This window comes from Mercenaria mercenaria, chromosome 10, assembly GCF_021730395.1.
Source record: "Mercenaria mercenaria strain notata chromosome 10, MADL_Memer_1, whole genome shotgun sequence".
NCBI lineage: Eukaryota > Metazoa > Mollusca > Bivalvia > Venerida > Veneridae > Mercenaria > Mercenaria mercenaria.
The window spans coordinates 2,602,171-2,621,335 of record NC_069370.1 but is presented as its reverse complement, the minus strand read 5'-3'; the positions used below and the strand labels follow the sequence as shown (position 1 = coordinate 2,621,335).

At 35.6% G+C, this 19,165-nt stretch overlaps 1 protein-coding gene across 1 annotated transcript; it reads left to right on the top strand.

Moving 5' to 3' along the window:
* Nucleotides 1-1,772: 1,772 nt before the first annotated feature.
* LOC123559904 (RNA-binding protein 42-like) lies at nt 1,773-12,649 on the top strand. Its single transcript, XM_053552153.1, has 7 exons — nt 1,773-1,932; nt 5,769-5,922; nt 6,504-6,633; nt 7,042-7,644; nt 9,689-9,913; nt 11,182-11,376; nt 12,218-12,649. The coding sequence occupies exons 1-7, from the start codon at nt 1,880-1,882 to the stop codon at nt 12,328-12,330; spliced, it is 1,473 nt and encodes a 490-aa protein (XP_053408128.1). The 5' UTR covers nt 1,773-1,879; the 3' UTR covers nt 12,331-12,649.
* Nucleotides 12,650-19,165: the final 6,516 nt, after the last annotated feature.

Sequence of the window (19,165 nt, the reverse complement as noted above, 5' to 3'; positions counted from 1 at the left end):
CGTTTCATACCCGTGTTATAGGCTTATTTAAATTAATTCAAATTCAGTTCTTTTCCTATTGCTGGATATAATGAAGTGATAAAAAAATGTTATTTCGTAGCATTCTTTCAACAGACAATTGTGTTCGATAAATTACTCTCCTATACATGATATCCGCAATATTATAGTATGCAGCTCAAATACACGTGGCATCCGTGGCCAAGTGGTTAAGGTGGCTGACATTGAATCACTTGCCCCTCACCGAGGTAGCTTAAGGTTCGAGCCTCACTCTGAGAGATGAATTCTTCATGTTAGGAAGCCGTCCAGCTAGCTTATGGAAGGTCGGTGGTTCTACCAAGGTTCCCGCCCGTGATGATATAGTGCACGTAGGGGTACCTGAGAGTCTTCTTCCTCCATCAAAGCTGGAACCAACAAACTCAATTACACGGACTGAGTCGACTAATCCATGAGTGCATAATACGGTAAAATAAACCGATGACACGTTTCTATTACATCTTTATTTCAGAAACTGTACTGAGAAAATAGAAGTCGCGTAAAACTTTAGTCGATTAAGGTAGTTCTGCACGTTTGGATCGAAATTTTTTCTACAATGTAGAATTTGATTAAACTCTGATTTTTCAAAACTTCAGAATATACCTAGAATATTCAGCAAATAAAAAAGATAGGGTCGTGTGCTTGATTTTTTGCTAGACTGATTTAAAAAATGTGGACCTCGCGCAATATTTCATAATGGGAGTCTATGGGAAAATCATAACTTTCATAACATGTTCACGAATAGAAGTTTTTCTACAATGTAGATTTTGATGAAACTTCTCATAGTTGTAAATAAACACATGACCTATAATTTGGTGGAATAAAATGTATAGGTCCGTGTGCTTATTTTTGAGATATTTGACCTTGATTAAAGTGAAGTGGACATTTCACGCTCATTTTAAGACATTATTTTGAATTTTTTTAATGTGTCATGTTTTAATATCACATTATGACTTGAGAAATATAGCAACAGTGCCATTGTAATAAATCTACTCACAGGTTTCGATTAATTCATAAAATGATTTTCATTTCCGTACGCCGAATTTCAGGCTTTATTCTACGTTTTCCGGATAAATGACGTTACGCCATCACTTCCGGTTTATCAAACGTGCATAACTACCTTAAGGACACTCTATGAATTTTAAAGCAATATGGCTATTATAGCAAGACTACAAATTCAATCTAAAAAAATTTAATAAACAGAAATAAAAACGAGTAAAGCGGCAAATAAACAAAATTTTGGTTTAGTCCTAACCGAGTGTTTTGCAAAATGCTTATCGATAAATTCCTCCCATAGTGAAATGTACACGCACAATTCCCGGTGACATGCCGGTAAGCTTCAAAGACATGTACCGAGGTCACGGACAGCAAACTCGCAAACGGGAAACGTCTTCTTAATGGGTAGTATATACACACTCCTACAAATGTAAAATTTGGAAAGTTTTATTGTTTGACACATGTAAAAATTTGATGTATACCATAAAAGTTTATTCAGTGCCTACGCATAATCTTCAAAGTTATAAAGTAGTGCAGTAACTAGAAGAAAAAGAAGTGACACAGATTGGGACTACATTTATAAGTACTTTTGTTTGTAAGAATAAATGAGAAATCAAATATAATTGCGGATCCACAGATACTAGGGCATTGGCGCTGGTAAATTTGTAATACAGGGTGATTTTATGTGAGTAGTCGGAATGTGATATACGGATACGGGACTTGGTAAAACCTTAGTCATGACCTTCGCAGAGACGCTTGGTACGGAAATTAAAAGCGTTCATACACACGGATGAAACGTTGAAAGTGTTATTTTAATTTCTTAGAAAACAAGGAGGCGAGAAACAGCACAATGTCACAAATAAGCCAACAAAGATTGATTGAGATGGAGGCTGAAATGGACAGGTCATTATTAGAAACAAATTTCTAAATTTATCTGTTGAAATTTAGTGTGATGCTTTTGTGGGTGGGGTATTTTTGATCAAATCCCATACCCTGTAGTCACAAGTAACCCAAATATAAATAGTGCTCCTTTCCTAGTGCCTCTTCTCAAAAGCATGTTACGTGTTTACTTTTTCTCTACCATGTTTGAGTATGTATCCCTTTGCAATCTATCGAAATGGCATGCATGTTCCTATAAAACAGCTATAAAATAAATAGACCGGCAACTTGAAAGGCATATAGAGCAAATTTTCGCCAAAAAAATGTGACAACAGAATGAGGTTTCGTTACCGGAAGTGATGAGTTATCCACGCGCCAATTTGAATGCGAAAGATCACAGGAGTCTGAAATTCTATCAGTAAGGCCATAGAAGTCTATCTTTACAAAAAACACCCCCTATATATATTAAATAAACACCTGGAATGAAACGTCAAAAACCCAGGGTCCCTTGAAAATACGCACGGAACACAGGGTGACCGCAATTTAGCGAGCGTAGTGAAGAAATAACACTAAAATACACCTACCACGCTTGACAGTATTCAAATCTGATACACTTTACGAGAGTAATCAGATATTTTCTGAGGTTTTCTGAGATTTTCAGCTGTCGCCGAAGCCATTCGCTGACGTCACAACAACAATTACAGCGCCGAGATAAAGATAAACTACTTATTTTATCCTTTAAAATTTGTACATCGAGTAAATAAGTATTAGAATATTTATATGTTTACATCAGTCTATAATATCCCCTAGATTTCTTTTGCAATAAAAAGATAATTTACAAAATTTGATTGGGAAAACCCGTATAGGGAGGTTACTCTTAGGATAATCCATTTTTCGATGTAGTAGAATATCTAAATTTCAGTAGTAAAATTTGATACTTTGTGAACAATGACTTTTTTATATGAATAGAGTAATATGAAAATGTCTGTTATGTAATTTGAAGGTAAGACAGTACGGGAATTGCTACTTTCTTATTTTCATCCCGGCGCTGTAATTGTTGTTATTGTTGTGACGTCAGCGAAAGGCTTCGGCGACAGCTGAAAATCTCGGAAAACCTCTGAAAACAATTCCCATAACTCTGTTTTGAATTTGACAGAGTTATGTCCCTTTTTAACTTGGAATATTTTTCTACTGGCAAAGCTCTAATTCAGAGTCAAGCACTGAGAAAAGTCGAGCGCACTGTCTTAAGAACAGCTCTTGTTTTCCCTCCATTCAGTTAAGGTTTATGTGAATAAATGGCAAATCACAAGTTTGTCACTATTTTTATACAGTGCTCACTAAATTTACAAACATGTTACGTGGCTCTGCTTCGTGTCACATGATCGATATAAACCATCTGCAACTCAGCTGTTCTGAGTGAATGGCAGACATACGTATGTAAATAAAGCGAGGTAGCCAAATGAAACATTTACGCTTATTAACATATTTTGTTGTTACAATGTAAATCTAACAATCTATGTCTCCCCCAACTATTGTTTTTGCCCTGGCCGTCCGTCCTTACGTCACACTTCATTTCCGATCAGTAACTGAAGAACCATTTAACCTAGAATCTTCAAACTTCATAGGGTGAGAGGGCTTACGGAGTAGACTCACGACCCCTATTGCTTTTGGGGTCACCCATCAAAAGACAAGGTCACATATATGGCCCAAAAACAGCACCTCTGCACAAAGGTTTCTATTTGTTACCACTCTATGTCTTTGGTAACTTTTGGTAACTCTAGGTCACAGGAGCCTGAACATGGAAAACCATTTCCGATCAATAACTTGAGAACCACTTGACCCAGAATGTTGAAACTTAATAGGATGATTGGTCATGCAGAGTAGATGACCTATAATGATTTTGGGGTCACAGTGTTAAAGGTCAAGGTCACAGGGGCCTGAACAAGGAAAACCATTTCCGGTCAGTAACTTGAGAACCATTTGACGCAGAATGTTAAAACTTCATAGGATGATTGGTCATGCAGAGGATGTGACCCCTTTTGATTTTGGGTTCACTTGATCAAAGGTCAAGGTCACAGGAGCCTAAACATGGAAACCGTATCCAATTCATAACTTGAGAACCACTAGGGCAGGCTCAGAATGTTGGAACTTATTGTGATGATTGGACATGCCAAGTACGTGATCCCTGTTGCAGCAAACCATCAGTGTCTCTTTGACATTCGCTTTTGTCCCCTATTGATTTCTTGCATATACAACTATGCATTGGGGGAGAAATATGCTTTTTTACAAAAGCATCTTCTAGTTAAACCATAAAATGATTCGGTTTTATTTTGTTATACAATTTTATCATTTAAGTATCATGTATATTACCTGATCATGTTTATACCTACCGGTAAATATTATCTATTTTCACCACAGAAAAGGTCTTTACTGGTTTTGATGTAAAGAGAGGGAATCGGCAGTTTCAGAAAAAATATCTCGGAATAAGTTCTGACGTCATATTATTTGGACTATCTTTAAAAACATGAGATGATTTCATAAGTTTGCTCTCATATTTTTCTTGTTGTTTTTAATACATTGTCAGTGAGAGGAAACAGAAGTATTTATAATTCTTTAAAAATATAATTAGCAAATTTGATAAATGATAAAAGCAATTTGTATGCTGTAACTGGAAGCATTTAACTTTTGAAATCATCTGTTTTTAAAGAAAAAATATATTCTGAGATATAAGATAAAAGTGTAAAGACCACATTTGCTACCTGATCTTCTTAAACTTTTTCCAGAATAGTTTTTTAAATGAAATCTAGGTCAAGGTCATATCACAGAAAAAATAGAACTTTTAGAGGCCAAAGTTATTACATGATCATCATAACACTGTACTGGTTGGGAAACATTTTCCGGACAGGACCTGTTTCCGAACACATGTAATATCCGCGTAATTTCGTTGTTATTCATGTAATTGTTTCATCTAGATCATTCAGGTGTTTGTTCTTCATGTATACAACAAACCACTATATTACAAGGCTGTATAATGTTTGGGTTTTGATGATAACTCATCTGCGTTTACAAAACAACTTTCTGTCTTAATGGGGCATGAAGATAGCATTGCACATGCGCAGTAGTTCACACTAGCCGAGGTATCAAGTGGGGAAGAAATAATTAAACTACATAATGATTGTCTGCTGATAACATGTTCTACTTTAAGTTTCACAGTAAAAGTTACTTAGGATGCAGGGATGTTGATTTTTGCACTAATTTTATTCTATATTTATTGGAATTATCAAGAATTCGTGTTAGACGAAATTCGAGCTTTTTATAGTCAACCTCGGTTTACTTTCGTAGCTGCTTTTGAAAGTCGGGATATGTTTCAAGTGCAATTTTGAAGAGATGAATGATAAAGAAATGTGTAGAAATAGTTTAATTACTTATTTTGATATCAAATTGACTGCAAAACACTGTCAAAATATTTGTCTGGAAACTGGTTTACCTGACGGGGAAAATAACTTCTTTTAGTGACCCCATTTGAGGCCCCATGGAACCAAAATTTTACGTCACAAGACGATGCTGATTACAACATTGGATGCAGCAGGGGCTGAAGTTTGTGCAGTGTGGGCTTCATTTATGTCAAATACCTTTTTTAGGGAATAATGGAGCCGAAATATTAAAATGTGTCCGGAAAATGGTTCCCAACCAGTACTGATAAAGTTTCTACCTTTGTTCAATGTCAACAGACAAATAACTACACTCAAATTATGTATATTAAGATAGTACATAGTATCTTTCAGAAAATCACTAATGATTATGTATTGTTCTTACTAGATCATATGTTGCATTTTTTCTGAATTATTCTGTTCATTTAGATTTGAACAAGAGATTCTGTCGGAGCCTTCGGCCAGTGACCTGCCTCGTGTTGTCATTGGCTCTAACACATACCACCAGGTGTCAGCACAGTTGAAAATGCTTCGAGCTCAGTCGGGTATGTCTGCAGAGGAAAGACAGAGAAAACAACAAGAAGTAAGGAAAGAATTTGATCATGAGTTTTTGTCTTTATATCTGAATTATTATCATAACATATATTAGTGTTATTGTTTATATATTTTCCAAATGCACTGAGTAAAATATTTCATTACAAGCAAAGTGAATAGTAAAATAAAGAGCTTTTGTTATTGTTATTATTATTATTTATTATTATTATTATTATTATTATTATTATTATTATTACTAGCATTCCAGAAACATGTTAAAACCTAATTGATTTAAGAGGAAAAAGCAATTTTTCTGAGTCACAATGAATTGTATGAATGCCGTTGAATGAACAAACATAAGACAACATTGCCTGGTTATGCCATCAAAAACCGTATGCAATTAGCAATGGTTTCTATAAACTTGTGAACATATTTGCCTGCATCACAGAGACTCTTAAGCAATAAGCTATTGTTTCTATTTAACTGATGCAGTTTCTTGGTCACATAGTTTCAGTGTAACAGTAACAAAGACTTTTTTTACATCTTAAATTCTTACCAGACAACTCAGATGAAAACTTAACGTTTTTTCTTTCCACTGATAAAAATGTTAGTATATGTGCACATAAACAGGTAGCTGAACAGCTGAAAGCCCTGCGAGCCAGCACGGAATCTATGAGCAGTAGAAGACGTATGCCTGAGGAGGAGGAGGATGAAGATGATGATGATGATTATGGTGATGAAGGGGACAAGTACAGTATTGGTGGGTGTTAACTTTGTTTTAGGAGGGAAGATCAAATGATGGAATGCAGAAAGACTTTGAGCCTGTGAAATTAGCTCAGTATAAACATAGCACAAAACTACTATGTCAATGTTGAGATAGGAAGTGTGATCCCATGATGAAGATTATGTTTTCCAATTGACAGCATGTTTCTAGTCTTTGACCTCTAATTAATGGGAGAAATATTTCAGCAGAGCATTCAAGAAGAAACTGCATGTTAGTTTGATATTTTAAGTAAACATATTACAGTTTCAAAACATGCTATTCTTTCAGAAAGGCAGATATGAGTCTGTGAGTACTAGTATTCATTTATTTAAAGTTTCAAAACTAACAAATTACTTATACTAGAGAGACTGTAATATATTCTTTTTATGATATTTTTTATTACAGTTGGTCGCCATGAACCACCAGCCAAGAAGCCAGCAGTCGATTCCAGTTTCCCAATACTGCAACCACCACCTCCACCACCACCTGCAATCACTTCCACTCCGTCCTTCATGCCTCCACAGCTGCGTCACAGGGCCCCACCTCCACCTCCAAGCAGACATCCCACACAAGGTCCACCCAGAATGAGACCTCCACCACCACATGCCAGACCTCCATTTGGAGGCCCAATGGGGCCTGGGCCGGGCCCAATGCCAGGTCCTCCACATGGATTTCACCCTGGGCCACCAATGGGTCCGGGGCCGATGTCAGGACCTGGGCCAGGACATATGAGAGGACCTCCACCAATGGGTATGAGGCCAGGATTTGGTATGCATGGGCCGAGGCCAATGGTTGGCCCCCCAGGACCTGGAATGTATGGAGTCAGTCATGGAGAATCTCGCACAGAGGCAGATCATGTGAAAGAAGAAGAGGAAAAAGAAGATGATAAACCTAAAGTGATATACTCCTCTGCTCCTGTTATAAATGTACAGAAGAAGGAAAAGAAGAAGAAGAAAAAGAAGAAAAATGAAGAAGGAGACAAAGTCACGTCTGCAGGCACTTCAGGTGGTAAGTATTTTTCAGTTATAATTCTACTTGTCCTATGTACTCAAAGTAAAAGTGACCTGTGTTTTAACTTCACTTTCTTGAAAAAATATCATTTACTGTTGCATAATTTATTTTAACTATACTAAATGGTTTTTAACTCCTCTGATATCGCAAGTTTTTGTTGTCACTTCAGTTGATCCTTGTTGTTGGTTGAGATATTTGTATAGGTCCACTTCTGAAAAGCTGTTAGAGCAATAGCTTTAAAACTTGGCACACTTGTTTATCATCGTTACATGATTAAGAAGGCCAAGAACCATAACTCTCACATGCACTGTGTCAGAATAATGGACCTTTTTTGTACTTAAAAAATTTGAATTTCTTTGTTAAATTTTTTGTCTAGGTCCGCTTTTCTTGAATATTATAATAACAATAGTTTTGAAACTTTGCAGACTTGTTATTATCATAAGGTTACCTAGTAAATAGATTAGGAACCATTTCTCTGTTTCATTTTGTCAGAATTATGTCGCTTTTTAACTTAGAACTCTTGTAATTTTGGTTCATTTTCTTTAGACCCAGGTTTCTTTTATACTATTGGCTTGGAACTTAACATATTTTCTCTCATCAGTAGTTGAGTAAGAAATCAAGAGTCATGCATGACAGATTTCTTGCATGTTCCCTTATTTCAAGCATTTACAGAAGAAGCAGTGCTGTTGTTTTCGTTTATTTCTGACATGTGCACCTGTTAAAGACACCGAAGGGAATTAAACCTCTGTCCTTGGCCAGGGGTCTAGAGCAACTGTTATGGTAGGGCTTTGAAATGAAAAAGATTTGTTTTTCTTATGAGCTGGTTATAGTAGACTTTCACCAAAAAGAAACGTGCATCATGACATGGCCAGATTATCCAACTCAACTGTTAAGAATAGAAAAAGGTTAAATTTGGGAAGGTTTGCATGAAATTAGTTGAGAAGAAATTTTGTATTCGATAGATGTTAATGAAATTTAGTAAACTCACTTTTTGGATGGCAAATTTCAGTAAGCAGAAATGGCATCCAACTGTGATTTCCCTACAGTCTTCCTTCACATAAAGGTCTGAATTTTTCAAATCATTGCCAGAAAAATTGAAATGCACTTTCTTTGCTGAAGTTTCTCAGTTATTAGCTCAACTTTTTGAAGAAAATGTAGAGCTATTGCACTCACCCCAGTGTCGCCGTCGCCGCTGGTTCAAGTTTTTGATAAAGTCAGATGTTACTATCAAAGGTATTGACTTGAAACTTAAAATAGATATTTACTATCAAAGTCTACACCAGGAGAAACAATCCCCATAACTCTGATTTGAATTTTGACAGAATAATGCCCCTTTTTAACTTAGAATTTTTGGTTAAAGTTTTTGATAAAGTTAAATATCTCTGTTACTGTCAAAGCTATTGACTTGGAAACTTAAAATACCTATTTACCATCAAAATCTACACCAGAAGAAACAATCCCCACAACTCTGATTGAATTTTGACACAATTATGCCCCTTTTTAACTTAGAATTTTTTGTTAAAATTTTTGATAAAGTCAAATATCTCTGTTACTGTCAAAGTTTTTGACTTGAAACTCAAAATAGTTATTTACTATCAAAGTCTACACCAGGAGACACAATTCCCATAACTCTGATTTGAATTTTGACAGAATTATGCCCCGTTTTAACTTAGAATTTTTTTTAAAAAAATTTGATAAAGTCAAATATCTTTGTTACTATTAAAGCTTTTGACTTGAAACTCAAAATAGTTATTTTCTATCAAAATCTACACCAGGAGACACAATTCCCATAACTCTGATTTGAATTTTGACAGAAATATGTCCCTTTTTAACTTGGAATTTTTTTTACTGGCAAAGCTCTAATTCAGAATCAAGCACTGAGAAAAGTTGAGCGCCCTGTCTTTCGGACAGCTCTTGTTGATGAAGTTATTACAAATTTCATGTCAAATTCACGAATGTAGAGAAAAAAAAATCCCGACCTTCAGAACTACCTTCATAAATAATGACTGCTTGTTCTGAGATAATTTCTTCAAAATTTCAGCCACATCCGATGTACAGACTTCAGAGGAGAGTAAACCGGTTTATACTGTTACCATGCCAACAAAGCCTCTACCAGAACCGGAAGATGATTTACATGTTGCTGATATGGACATTGATAATCAATTTATGTCAAATAAAAAAGAAAAAAAGGAAAAGAAGAAAAAGTTTATACGCATGGCTGCAGGAACCACATGGGAGGATCCATCACTCGGCGAGTGGGACCCAGGTATATTTTATCCCTTGTTGCAAAGCAGTGAGCGATGCCACAACTATTTAGCCTTTTCCCTGCTAAATTTCTATAATTAACTAGTCCATCTTTCATTTATGACTGTACCGTTCACTGTTAAAAGGGGTGAATACCATAACAATACTGACTGAATTGCGAACAGTGCAGATCATGATCAGACTGCATGGATGTGCAGGTTGATCATGATCTACACTTGTAGCAAAGGCAGAATCAGTCATATCCAGCATGATAAGGGTTAATCATTTACCGTAACAAGACAGTGGGTTGCAACTTGCATGTAAGGAATTGAGCCAGGGTCCAAAGGTCATTTTTACACAAATGGTTAGGGTATCAGAAATCTGTAAATTTATTGGTAGCTATTTTGTTTTTGACATGAAACCCAACAATTTTGGTTTGTTTCATACATAGAGGTCAAAGAATTAGTCATTAGGAGGAAGCTGTCCCTCTAGCCTGTAGAAAGTGAAAATGATAACATAGGATTTTCCTGATGTTATCAATTACATTAGTATTACATGTTATCAAAAATGTGTCTGATTACATGTAATGACTTAAAAAATGTAATCGATTACAGATGATAACTGATTACCATTACACCTGGTCTGAACACAGTGCTTATAATCAGCCCTTACCTAACTTTATATGCTGAGAGCACCTGGGACCTTCATTGAACAATGACTTTTGTTTGTGTAACTTAAGCTGCTTATTAGTATTAATTGGTATTGAGTTTGTTATTGATAAAACTGACAAGACAATACAGTAATATTGGTGGTCTAGTGAATGTGCCAGCCGCTCAACCAAAGGATCATGGATTTGAACCCCACTGGGGCATGACCATGCCTTCTCATATGACACAAGTATTTGTTGTTTCTTAGGTGGACTCAGTAAATTAGTGTAAACTAAACTACTGTACTGCCATACAACTTCATTTCATTATTCACATGTATTTTCATCCTTCTGTTGATTTTATAATACCAAGTCTGTACAAATAATATAAAGAGGAAGTCACCCAAATGTGCCCTAATCTACACAGATGCCCGTTTTAAATCACCATGTTGATAGAAGGTGCACTAGAATCCTTCCTTCACCTTTTGAAACTTAAAAACAGGATGGAGCTTGATTGAAAAAGATCCACAGTTCTGCCTCGAGTATGAACAGTATCTCTTTGAGCCATTTAATGTATGTAAATGTATTAACATTTTATATATTTATAATTAGTTTAAGACTAGAACTTGTGTTTTCAATTTCAGATGATTTTCGGTTATTCTGTGGTGACCTGGGTAATGAAGTGACAGATGAAGTGTTAGCCAGAGCTTTCAGTAAATATTCCTCATTCGTAAAGGCCAAAGTAGTAAGAGACAAAAGGTCAAATAAAACTAAAGGCTATGGTTTTGTCAGCTTTAAAGATCCAACAGATTATGTTCGAGCAATGAGAGAAATGAATGGTAAGATATTAATCTTATGCCCTTACTTAATATGCCCTTATACATGTACGTGCAATTATACCCCTTTCAACATACAAGTGATAGAGGCTTACAGCACCTTAACCATACAAGTGGCAGATGTTTATACCACCTTAATCATGCTAAAGAGGTTGTAACATTGAAACAAATCCTATTTTCGAAAATCTGTGACACAGTTGTCTCAAGCAGGGAGTAATGTGTCAATTGGGGTCAAACTTACGCGTTTACATGGGTTTGCCTATTCAAACTCAGTAACTGTTATTGTTTTCAAAAAGTGAGGATGGTAAGATATTTTTTTTTCTCTTTAGTGACCTATGTATTTTTGCAATCATAAATTCTGTGACCAGTTTATTTTCATTTGTTTAGAGATTACCTCACCAAAATGTAATGGTTTGTATACTTCCTTTACAATGTATATAATAAAAAGGTACTTAATACAAAATTTGCAAATACAAAAGCATAAATTATGTCATCTTCAAATTGAAAAGAAATTTAAAGACCTGCTCCAGTCCTATCTTTTAACCTTAAATTGTCGCTGAAAAAGCATGAAAATCCTGACTATGAACAGTGATGCCTGTCAAAATAGAGTCTATTTTATATAAAACTCTATATAAAATACCTGTGTTTTGTGTGCTAAAGTGTGGCGCATGGCCGTTAACTGTTACCTATTGTAATAATGGGTTGCATACACACAACAGAATTTGAATAGCCGCAGAGCAGGGCTTTAAAAAAGAAATTGTGACAGAATAAGTGAATCAAGTAGTATTACAGATTCCATATCTTTCATGTTCAATTTGTAATTACATGTACATACTTTTTTCAGGTAAATATGTTGGAAACAGACCAATAAAACTTAGAAAAAGTAACTGGAAAGAACGAAACATAGATCTTGTGAAGAAGAAAGAAAAGGAGAAAAAGAGACTTGGGCTGAGATGATGCATCTAGACAAGATTTAAGAAATTATTGCAATACAAGTTTTAAATACAGTTATGAAAAATAGTAAAAGGTGCATACATACACAGTACAAGATGAAAAGGAACACTGTGGGAAAGAAGTGTCTATGCTAGACTGAAACTTGAAAGTTATCTTGACTTTAGAAGCATTAGATAATTGAAAGCAATTCTTTTACTAGTATATAAAACCCAGTTAAAGGGATGAGTGAATGGCCCAAATGCTGTTCAAAAACAAATTGTTGAAAAGGAAACTGACAAGCCTCTGTAGTTTTTCAGTCTAAATAAATTGTGATTGAAATGTTCTTGATATATCATTTCTCTAACAAATATATTTCCAACATAATGAACTGACAACTTCGTCCAAAATATTTCTCCGACCTACTTGCTTTTGTTGTCAAACCATCAGATATATAGAAATAACTAAATTTACTGTGAAGCCTGTGTTTAATCACATGAAATAATTCAGTTTCTACCAACCTTGTGCCTTACCTTAAAATGATATCGAGACAGGTTTCTAGTTCACCTGAACTAGTGATCTAGGCTGAACTGTTATAATATGTGGATTATTTGGTATATATCATCTTGCATCAACATTTTTCCTTAAATATCTCTTCCTAAACAAGTGGTCAGAATTATACTAAAGTTTGTATAGTTCTGGCATGTACCTGTTTGTTCAAATGGCTTTGCTTAACTGAATTTAGTGATTACAAGGGCTAAAAATTAGGTATGTCAACAGTTAATGAATCAAACATTTGAATGTCTGAATATTGATTAGTAAAATCAGTAATCAGTTAATTACTTTTTCTTGAAAGAAATTGGAATTAAAAAACAAACATTTTAAAGATTTGATCTCTTGGAAAAGTCACAATTTCAGATCGTTACTTTGACCAATAGGGATTGAGATTCAGCTTACTTTATTTGGTTTACCATTCAAACCAGTCTGAGGACCATAGCAGTATGTTTTATCTATAAATAACATTTCAAATTGAGGGATCATAGGCTGCATGTTTCATCTTTAAACAACCTCTCAAGTTATTTCAATGTTTATATTTTTGGTCCTTTGGGATTATGGAGTCCTATTAATATATATGTACAATAGAAGTCTACTTAATCTGTAAGAGAATTTTGATTTCTGTCTAAAAATCTGCAAGAGAATTTTAATTTTTGTCTTTGTCATGTTTCTTCAACAGTTACATTGTCAGCACAATAAAGGTATGTTTTCAGGGTTAAAATCTAGGTCACTAGGTATAGAAACAAGTAGCTGTGTTTTCAAAACGCAAAATCATGCCCTAAGGTGTATGACAAAAGATGTGTTTAAAGGTGAATATCATATGAGGGTCAAGGTCTATGTATAGGTCTGTTTGTAGGTTTTGCCACAAGGATTGTTGAGAGGGAGTATGAACTAAATTGGGTCACATAGTGACAAGGTGAGCTTTTGTGATCACCCTTCATCGGTCCGTCAGTCTGTGCGTCAAAATTTCTTGTCTGCATGGTAGTGGTTTCATTTATGATTTTATATTAACCAAACTTGCACACAACTTGTATCACCATAAGATCTCGGTTCCTTTCTTGAACTGGCCAGTTCCCATAATGGTTTCCAGAGTTATGGCCCCTGAAAGGGCCAGAATTAGCTATTTTGACCTTGTCTGCACAATAGCAGCTTTATTTACGATTTGAATTTAATCAAACTTGCACAAAACTTGTGTCACCATAAGATCTTGATTCCTTTCTTGAACTGGCCAGATCCCGTTATGGGTTCCACAGTTATGGCCCCTGAAAGGGCCAAAATTAGCTATTTTGACCTTGCCTGCACAATAGCAGCTTCATTTATGTTTTGATTTTAACAAAACTTGCACACAACTTGTATCACCACAAGATCTTGGTTCCTTTTTTGAACTGGTCAGATTCCTTTATGGGTTCCAGAGTTATGGCCCCTGATAGGGCCAGAATTAGCTATTTTGACCTTGACTGCACAATAGCAGCTACATTTATGATTTGAATTTAATCAAACTTGCACAAAACTTGTGTCACCATAAGATCTTGGTTCCTTTCTTGAACCGGCCAGATGCCATAATGGGTTCGAGAGTTATGGTCCCTGAAAGGGCAAAAATTAGCTATTTTGACCTTGTCTGCACAAAAGCAGCTTCATTTACGACTTTATTTTAACCAAACTTGCACACAACTTGTATCACCACAAGATCTTGGTTCCTTTCTTGAACTGGCCAGATTCCATCATGGGTTCCAGAGTTATGGCTCCTGAAAGGTCCAAAATTTGCTATTTTGGCTTTTGCAGCCATATAGACTTCTTTTATGGTTTGATGTGATACAAACTTCCAAAATATCTTCAACAACAATAAATCTTGGATTCCATGATGTATCCGTCAGATCCAATCGCAGGTTCCAGAGTTATTTTATATCTGATTACCTCCCCTGATTGTAATCAAAATGGATTTATATCAGTAAGTACTCATAGGAATTATTTGAAATTTCATTATTGCCATTAGTTGGACTGAGACAATCAGGGTAGATAACTATGGACTGATTTTATGTCAAATTACCTCCCTTTATTTCAAATTAAAATGGGTACAGTAAACCTCACTTATAAGGAACTCGGATATAAGGAACACTCGGTTATAAGGAACAGTTTTCAATTCCCCGATCTAATTCCTTCTTTATTCAATGTAAAAATCCTCGGTTATAGGGAACTCGGTTATAAGGAACACTTTTTCCAGTCCCAAAGTATGAAAATTAAGTGGAAAACCATTCGGTTATAGTGAACAGACATAATAAAAATTATTGAAAATCGGAAATAAACAGGAGAATTGCTGATGACGTCGGAGTAATCTCGGCACTTCCACGTGCTTTCATGCACTTGAATAAAACAAATGATTTCATTTCTATGATCTTTAGTTTGTTAATTCAAGGATACGATAAAAAGAAAATATATAATATCATCATTAACATTTATCAAATACTACACGATAGTAGACTTGGGATTATAATATTGGTCATTATTAGTCTAGATAGTTTCGGAACGATGGTAATATCCTAATAAATGTGCTAATTACGCGTGATTAACAATGGCAAACAGTCCGGTTTACCTAATTTCCAATTGTAAAAAGTATAGCAGGTGCTAAAATAGACAATAGCAAAATTATAGATATAAGTTACACTTTAATTTATATGTAAGACGCCGTTGTCTAGTGTATGCAAAATAGAAAATTGAACATTTATTTTATATTAGTATTGATGCCTATTCACATAAAATGCAGTTGAGCAAGGTAAGGGGAGTAACTGCAACATATCTTTTAGTCATAATGTAGCGCTCTATAAAAAACAAGGTAGAAATAACCGACAAAAAATAAACAATACGGTCATTCTTACCGACGTACATTTTGGCTTAGTTTAGGTTTATAGGCCGTGTTTCAACACTTTTTCAGTCACATACATGCAGGCAGTTTACCTTACCATCTCTCCAGAAAAGGACCGGTACTAGACTCGCAACATTCTCACATACAGATTTATGGTCGCCCCGGAGAGGTGAACACATAGCCCTTTTCAAACGTCAGTCAAATAGTGTTCGCTATACAAATTGTGTTCGTTATACAAACCTCGGTTACAAGGAACTAGTTCGCTATACGGATATAAGGAACCTCGGTTATAAGGAACAACTTTTAGAGGTCCCAAGCTGTTCCTTATAAGCGAGGTTTACTGTATATCTCTGTAACTAATGAAGATACTGATCTGAAATTTCATTTATGTCAACAGCTGGACTTGGACAATCAATGGATACATATTGACTGAATTTATGACAAATTACCTCCCTTTATTCTATGTAAATGAATATATCTCAGCAGCATCTAATGAGATTGGTTTTAATGTTATTAAAGTCTTCCAGGGTAAAGAATAGTCATGTTAGTACAAAAATGCAGCATTTGAGCCTAGGACCCTCAAACTTGGTATGGAAATTGGCCCTGACTATGTCAGAAGGGACTGTTACAAGAAAATGTTTATCCAGATGATATTTAATGTGTATGCCTGTGTGCTCTATGTCAAAACTTGATCATATCATTTTGAGCAATGGTACTCAGGTGAGTGATACAGGGCCATCATGGCCCTCTTGTTTGGCATAAATGTTTGCCTGACTGAGACAGAGTATCGTGCACAACTCCCAGACCCGTACCTCAAAGGTCAAGGTCACAGGTCATTTTAGAGCTTGTCCGTGCCACAACTTCGACATGCATTGAACAGTCTTACTTTTAATTGGCGAAAATGTTCACCTAAATGAGACGGATTGCTATGCGCAAACCTCAGGGCCCTACCTCAAAGGTGAAGGTCACACTTGGGGTTCAAAGGTCATATAAGATCTTAGACCAAAACTTTGACATGCAATAATCAATCTTTTTTTTTTTTTTTTTTTTTTTTTATTAGGCAGATCCCTTTTTTGTCGACTTCCATTTTTTTTATTAGCTCACCTGTCACAAAGTGACAAGGTGAGCTTTTGTGATCGCGCAGTGTCCGTCGTGCGTGCGTCCGTAAACTTTTGCTTGTGACCACTCTAGAGGTCACATTTTTCATGGGATCTTTATGAAAGTTGGTCAGAATGTTTATCTTGATGATATCTAGGTCAAGTTCGAAACTGGGTCACGTGCCTTCAAAAGCTAGGTCAGTAGGTCTAAAAATAGAAAAACCTTGTGACCTCTCTAGAGGCCATATATTTCACAAGATCTTCATGAAAATTGGTCAGAATGTTCATCTTGATGATATCTAGGTCAAGTTCGAAACTGGGTCACGTGCGGTCAAAAACTAGGTCAGTAGGTCTAAAAATAGAAAAACCTTGTGACCTCTCTAGAGGCCATATATTTCATGAGATCTTCATGAAAAATAGTCAGAATGATCACCTTGATGATATCTAGGTCAAGTTCGAAACTGGGTCACGTGCCTTCAAAAACTAGGTCAAAATGTCAAATAATAGAAAAACCTTGTGACCTCTCTAGAGGCCATATTTTTCATGGGATCTGTATGAAAGTTGGTCTGAATGTTCATCTTGTTAATATCTAGGTCAATTTCGAAAGTGGGTCATGTGCCATCAAAAACTAGGTCAGTAGGTCAAATAATAGAAAAACCTTGTGACCTCTCTAAAGGCCATATTTTTTATGGGATCTGTATGAAAGTTGGTCTGAATGTTTATCTTGATGATATCTAGGTCAAGTTCGAAACAGGGTCATGTGCGGTCAAAAACTAGGTCACTATGTCTAAAAATAGAAAAACCTTGTGACCTCTTTAGAGGCCATACTTGTGAATGGATCTCCATAAAAATTGGTCAGAATGTTCACCTTGATGATATCTAGATCAAGTTTGAAACTGGGTCACGTGCCTTAAAAAACTAGGTCAGTAGGTCAAATAATAAAAAAACCTTGTGACCTCTCTAGAGGCCATACTTTTCATGGGATCTGTATGAAAGTTGGTCTGAATGTTCATCTTGATGATATCTAGGTCAAGTTTGAAACTGGGTCAACTGCAGTCAAAAACTAGGTCAGTAGGTCTAAAATTAGAAAAATCTTTTGACCTCTCTAGAGGCCATATTTTTCAATGGATCTTCATGAAAATTGATCTGAATGTTCATCTTGATGATATCTAGGTCAGTTTCAAAACTGGGTCACGTGCGGTCAAAAACTAGGCCAGTAGGTATAAAAATAGAAAAACCTTGTGACCTCTCTAGAGGCCTTATTTTTCATGAGATCTTCATGAAAATTAGTGAGAATGTTCACCTTGATGATATCTAGGTAAAATTCAAAACAGGGTCACGTACCTTCGAAAACTAGGTCAAATAATAGAAAAACCTTGTGACCTCTCTAGAGGCCATATTTTTCAATGGATCTTCTTGAAAATTGGTCAGAATTTTTATCTTGATAATATCTAGGTCAAATTCAAAACTGGGTCACATGAGCTCAAAAACTAGGTCACTATGTCAAATAATAGAAAAAACGACGTCATACTCAAAACTGGGTCATGTGGGAAGAGGTGAGCGATTCAGGACCATCATGGTCCTCTTGTATTGAATTCCTTCCCATAGCACCTTGGTTAACTTCAGCAGCAGCTAAGACACCTCCCAACGGCGGCCTGTGGTAGGTAACTGGTTCTGTTCAGTCTTGAAATTTGACCAAAGACCAACAAATACAAAAGCGGTCATCTTCTCACCACAGACAATCATATTCTCGAGTCTGATGGCCATAGGTCTAGAGTTCTTCAGATTTATATCATAAATCAATTTAATCTCGAGGTCACTGTAACCTTGACCTCTTGAACCCATAAAACTACAAGTAAAATTGAATATAAATGCACATGCTATTAAGTCAGATGACCATAGACGAAAGTATATACTCAGCTATTTGGAAGGTCACTGTGACCCCGACCTTAGACAACTATTGATAAGATTATTTCAAGTCTCAAGTGTTTGACCTTAACCTTTGACAATACACACATGGTGAGGAAAAGGACATTATTTGCATAATTTATTATATAAAAGCAGGCTTTGTGCTCAGATGAGCTAAAACCATTGAAGACATGAAATAAAATTAGTTTCTTTTAGAAATTATTTTGTATGTAAAAAGAGAAATTATATTGTACAGGTGAAAATCAGCAGAATTCACATTTAAAGATGGATAATCAGATTTTGGCTAAGTAATGGATTTGTTTTAAACTTGAACATCTGATCATTTACACTCATTTATGTTCAGTTACACTTAATACAAGTTAGGTTTTCACTGGAGATATTTTTAATAATTGGTTTTCCTATTGCAGTTGCCCAACCAAGA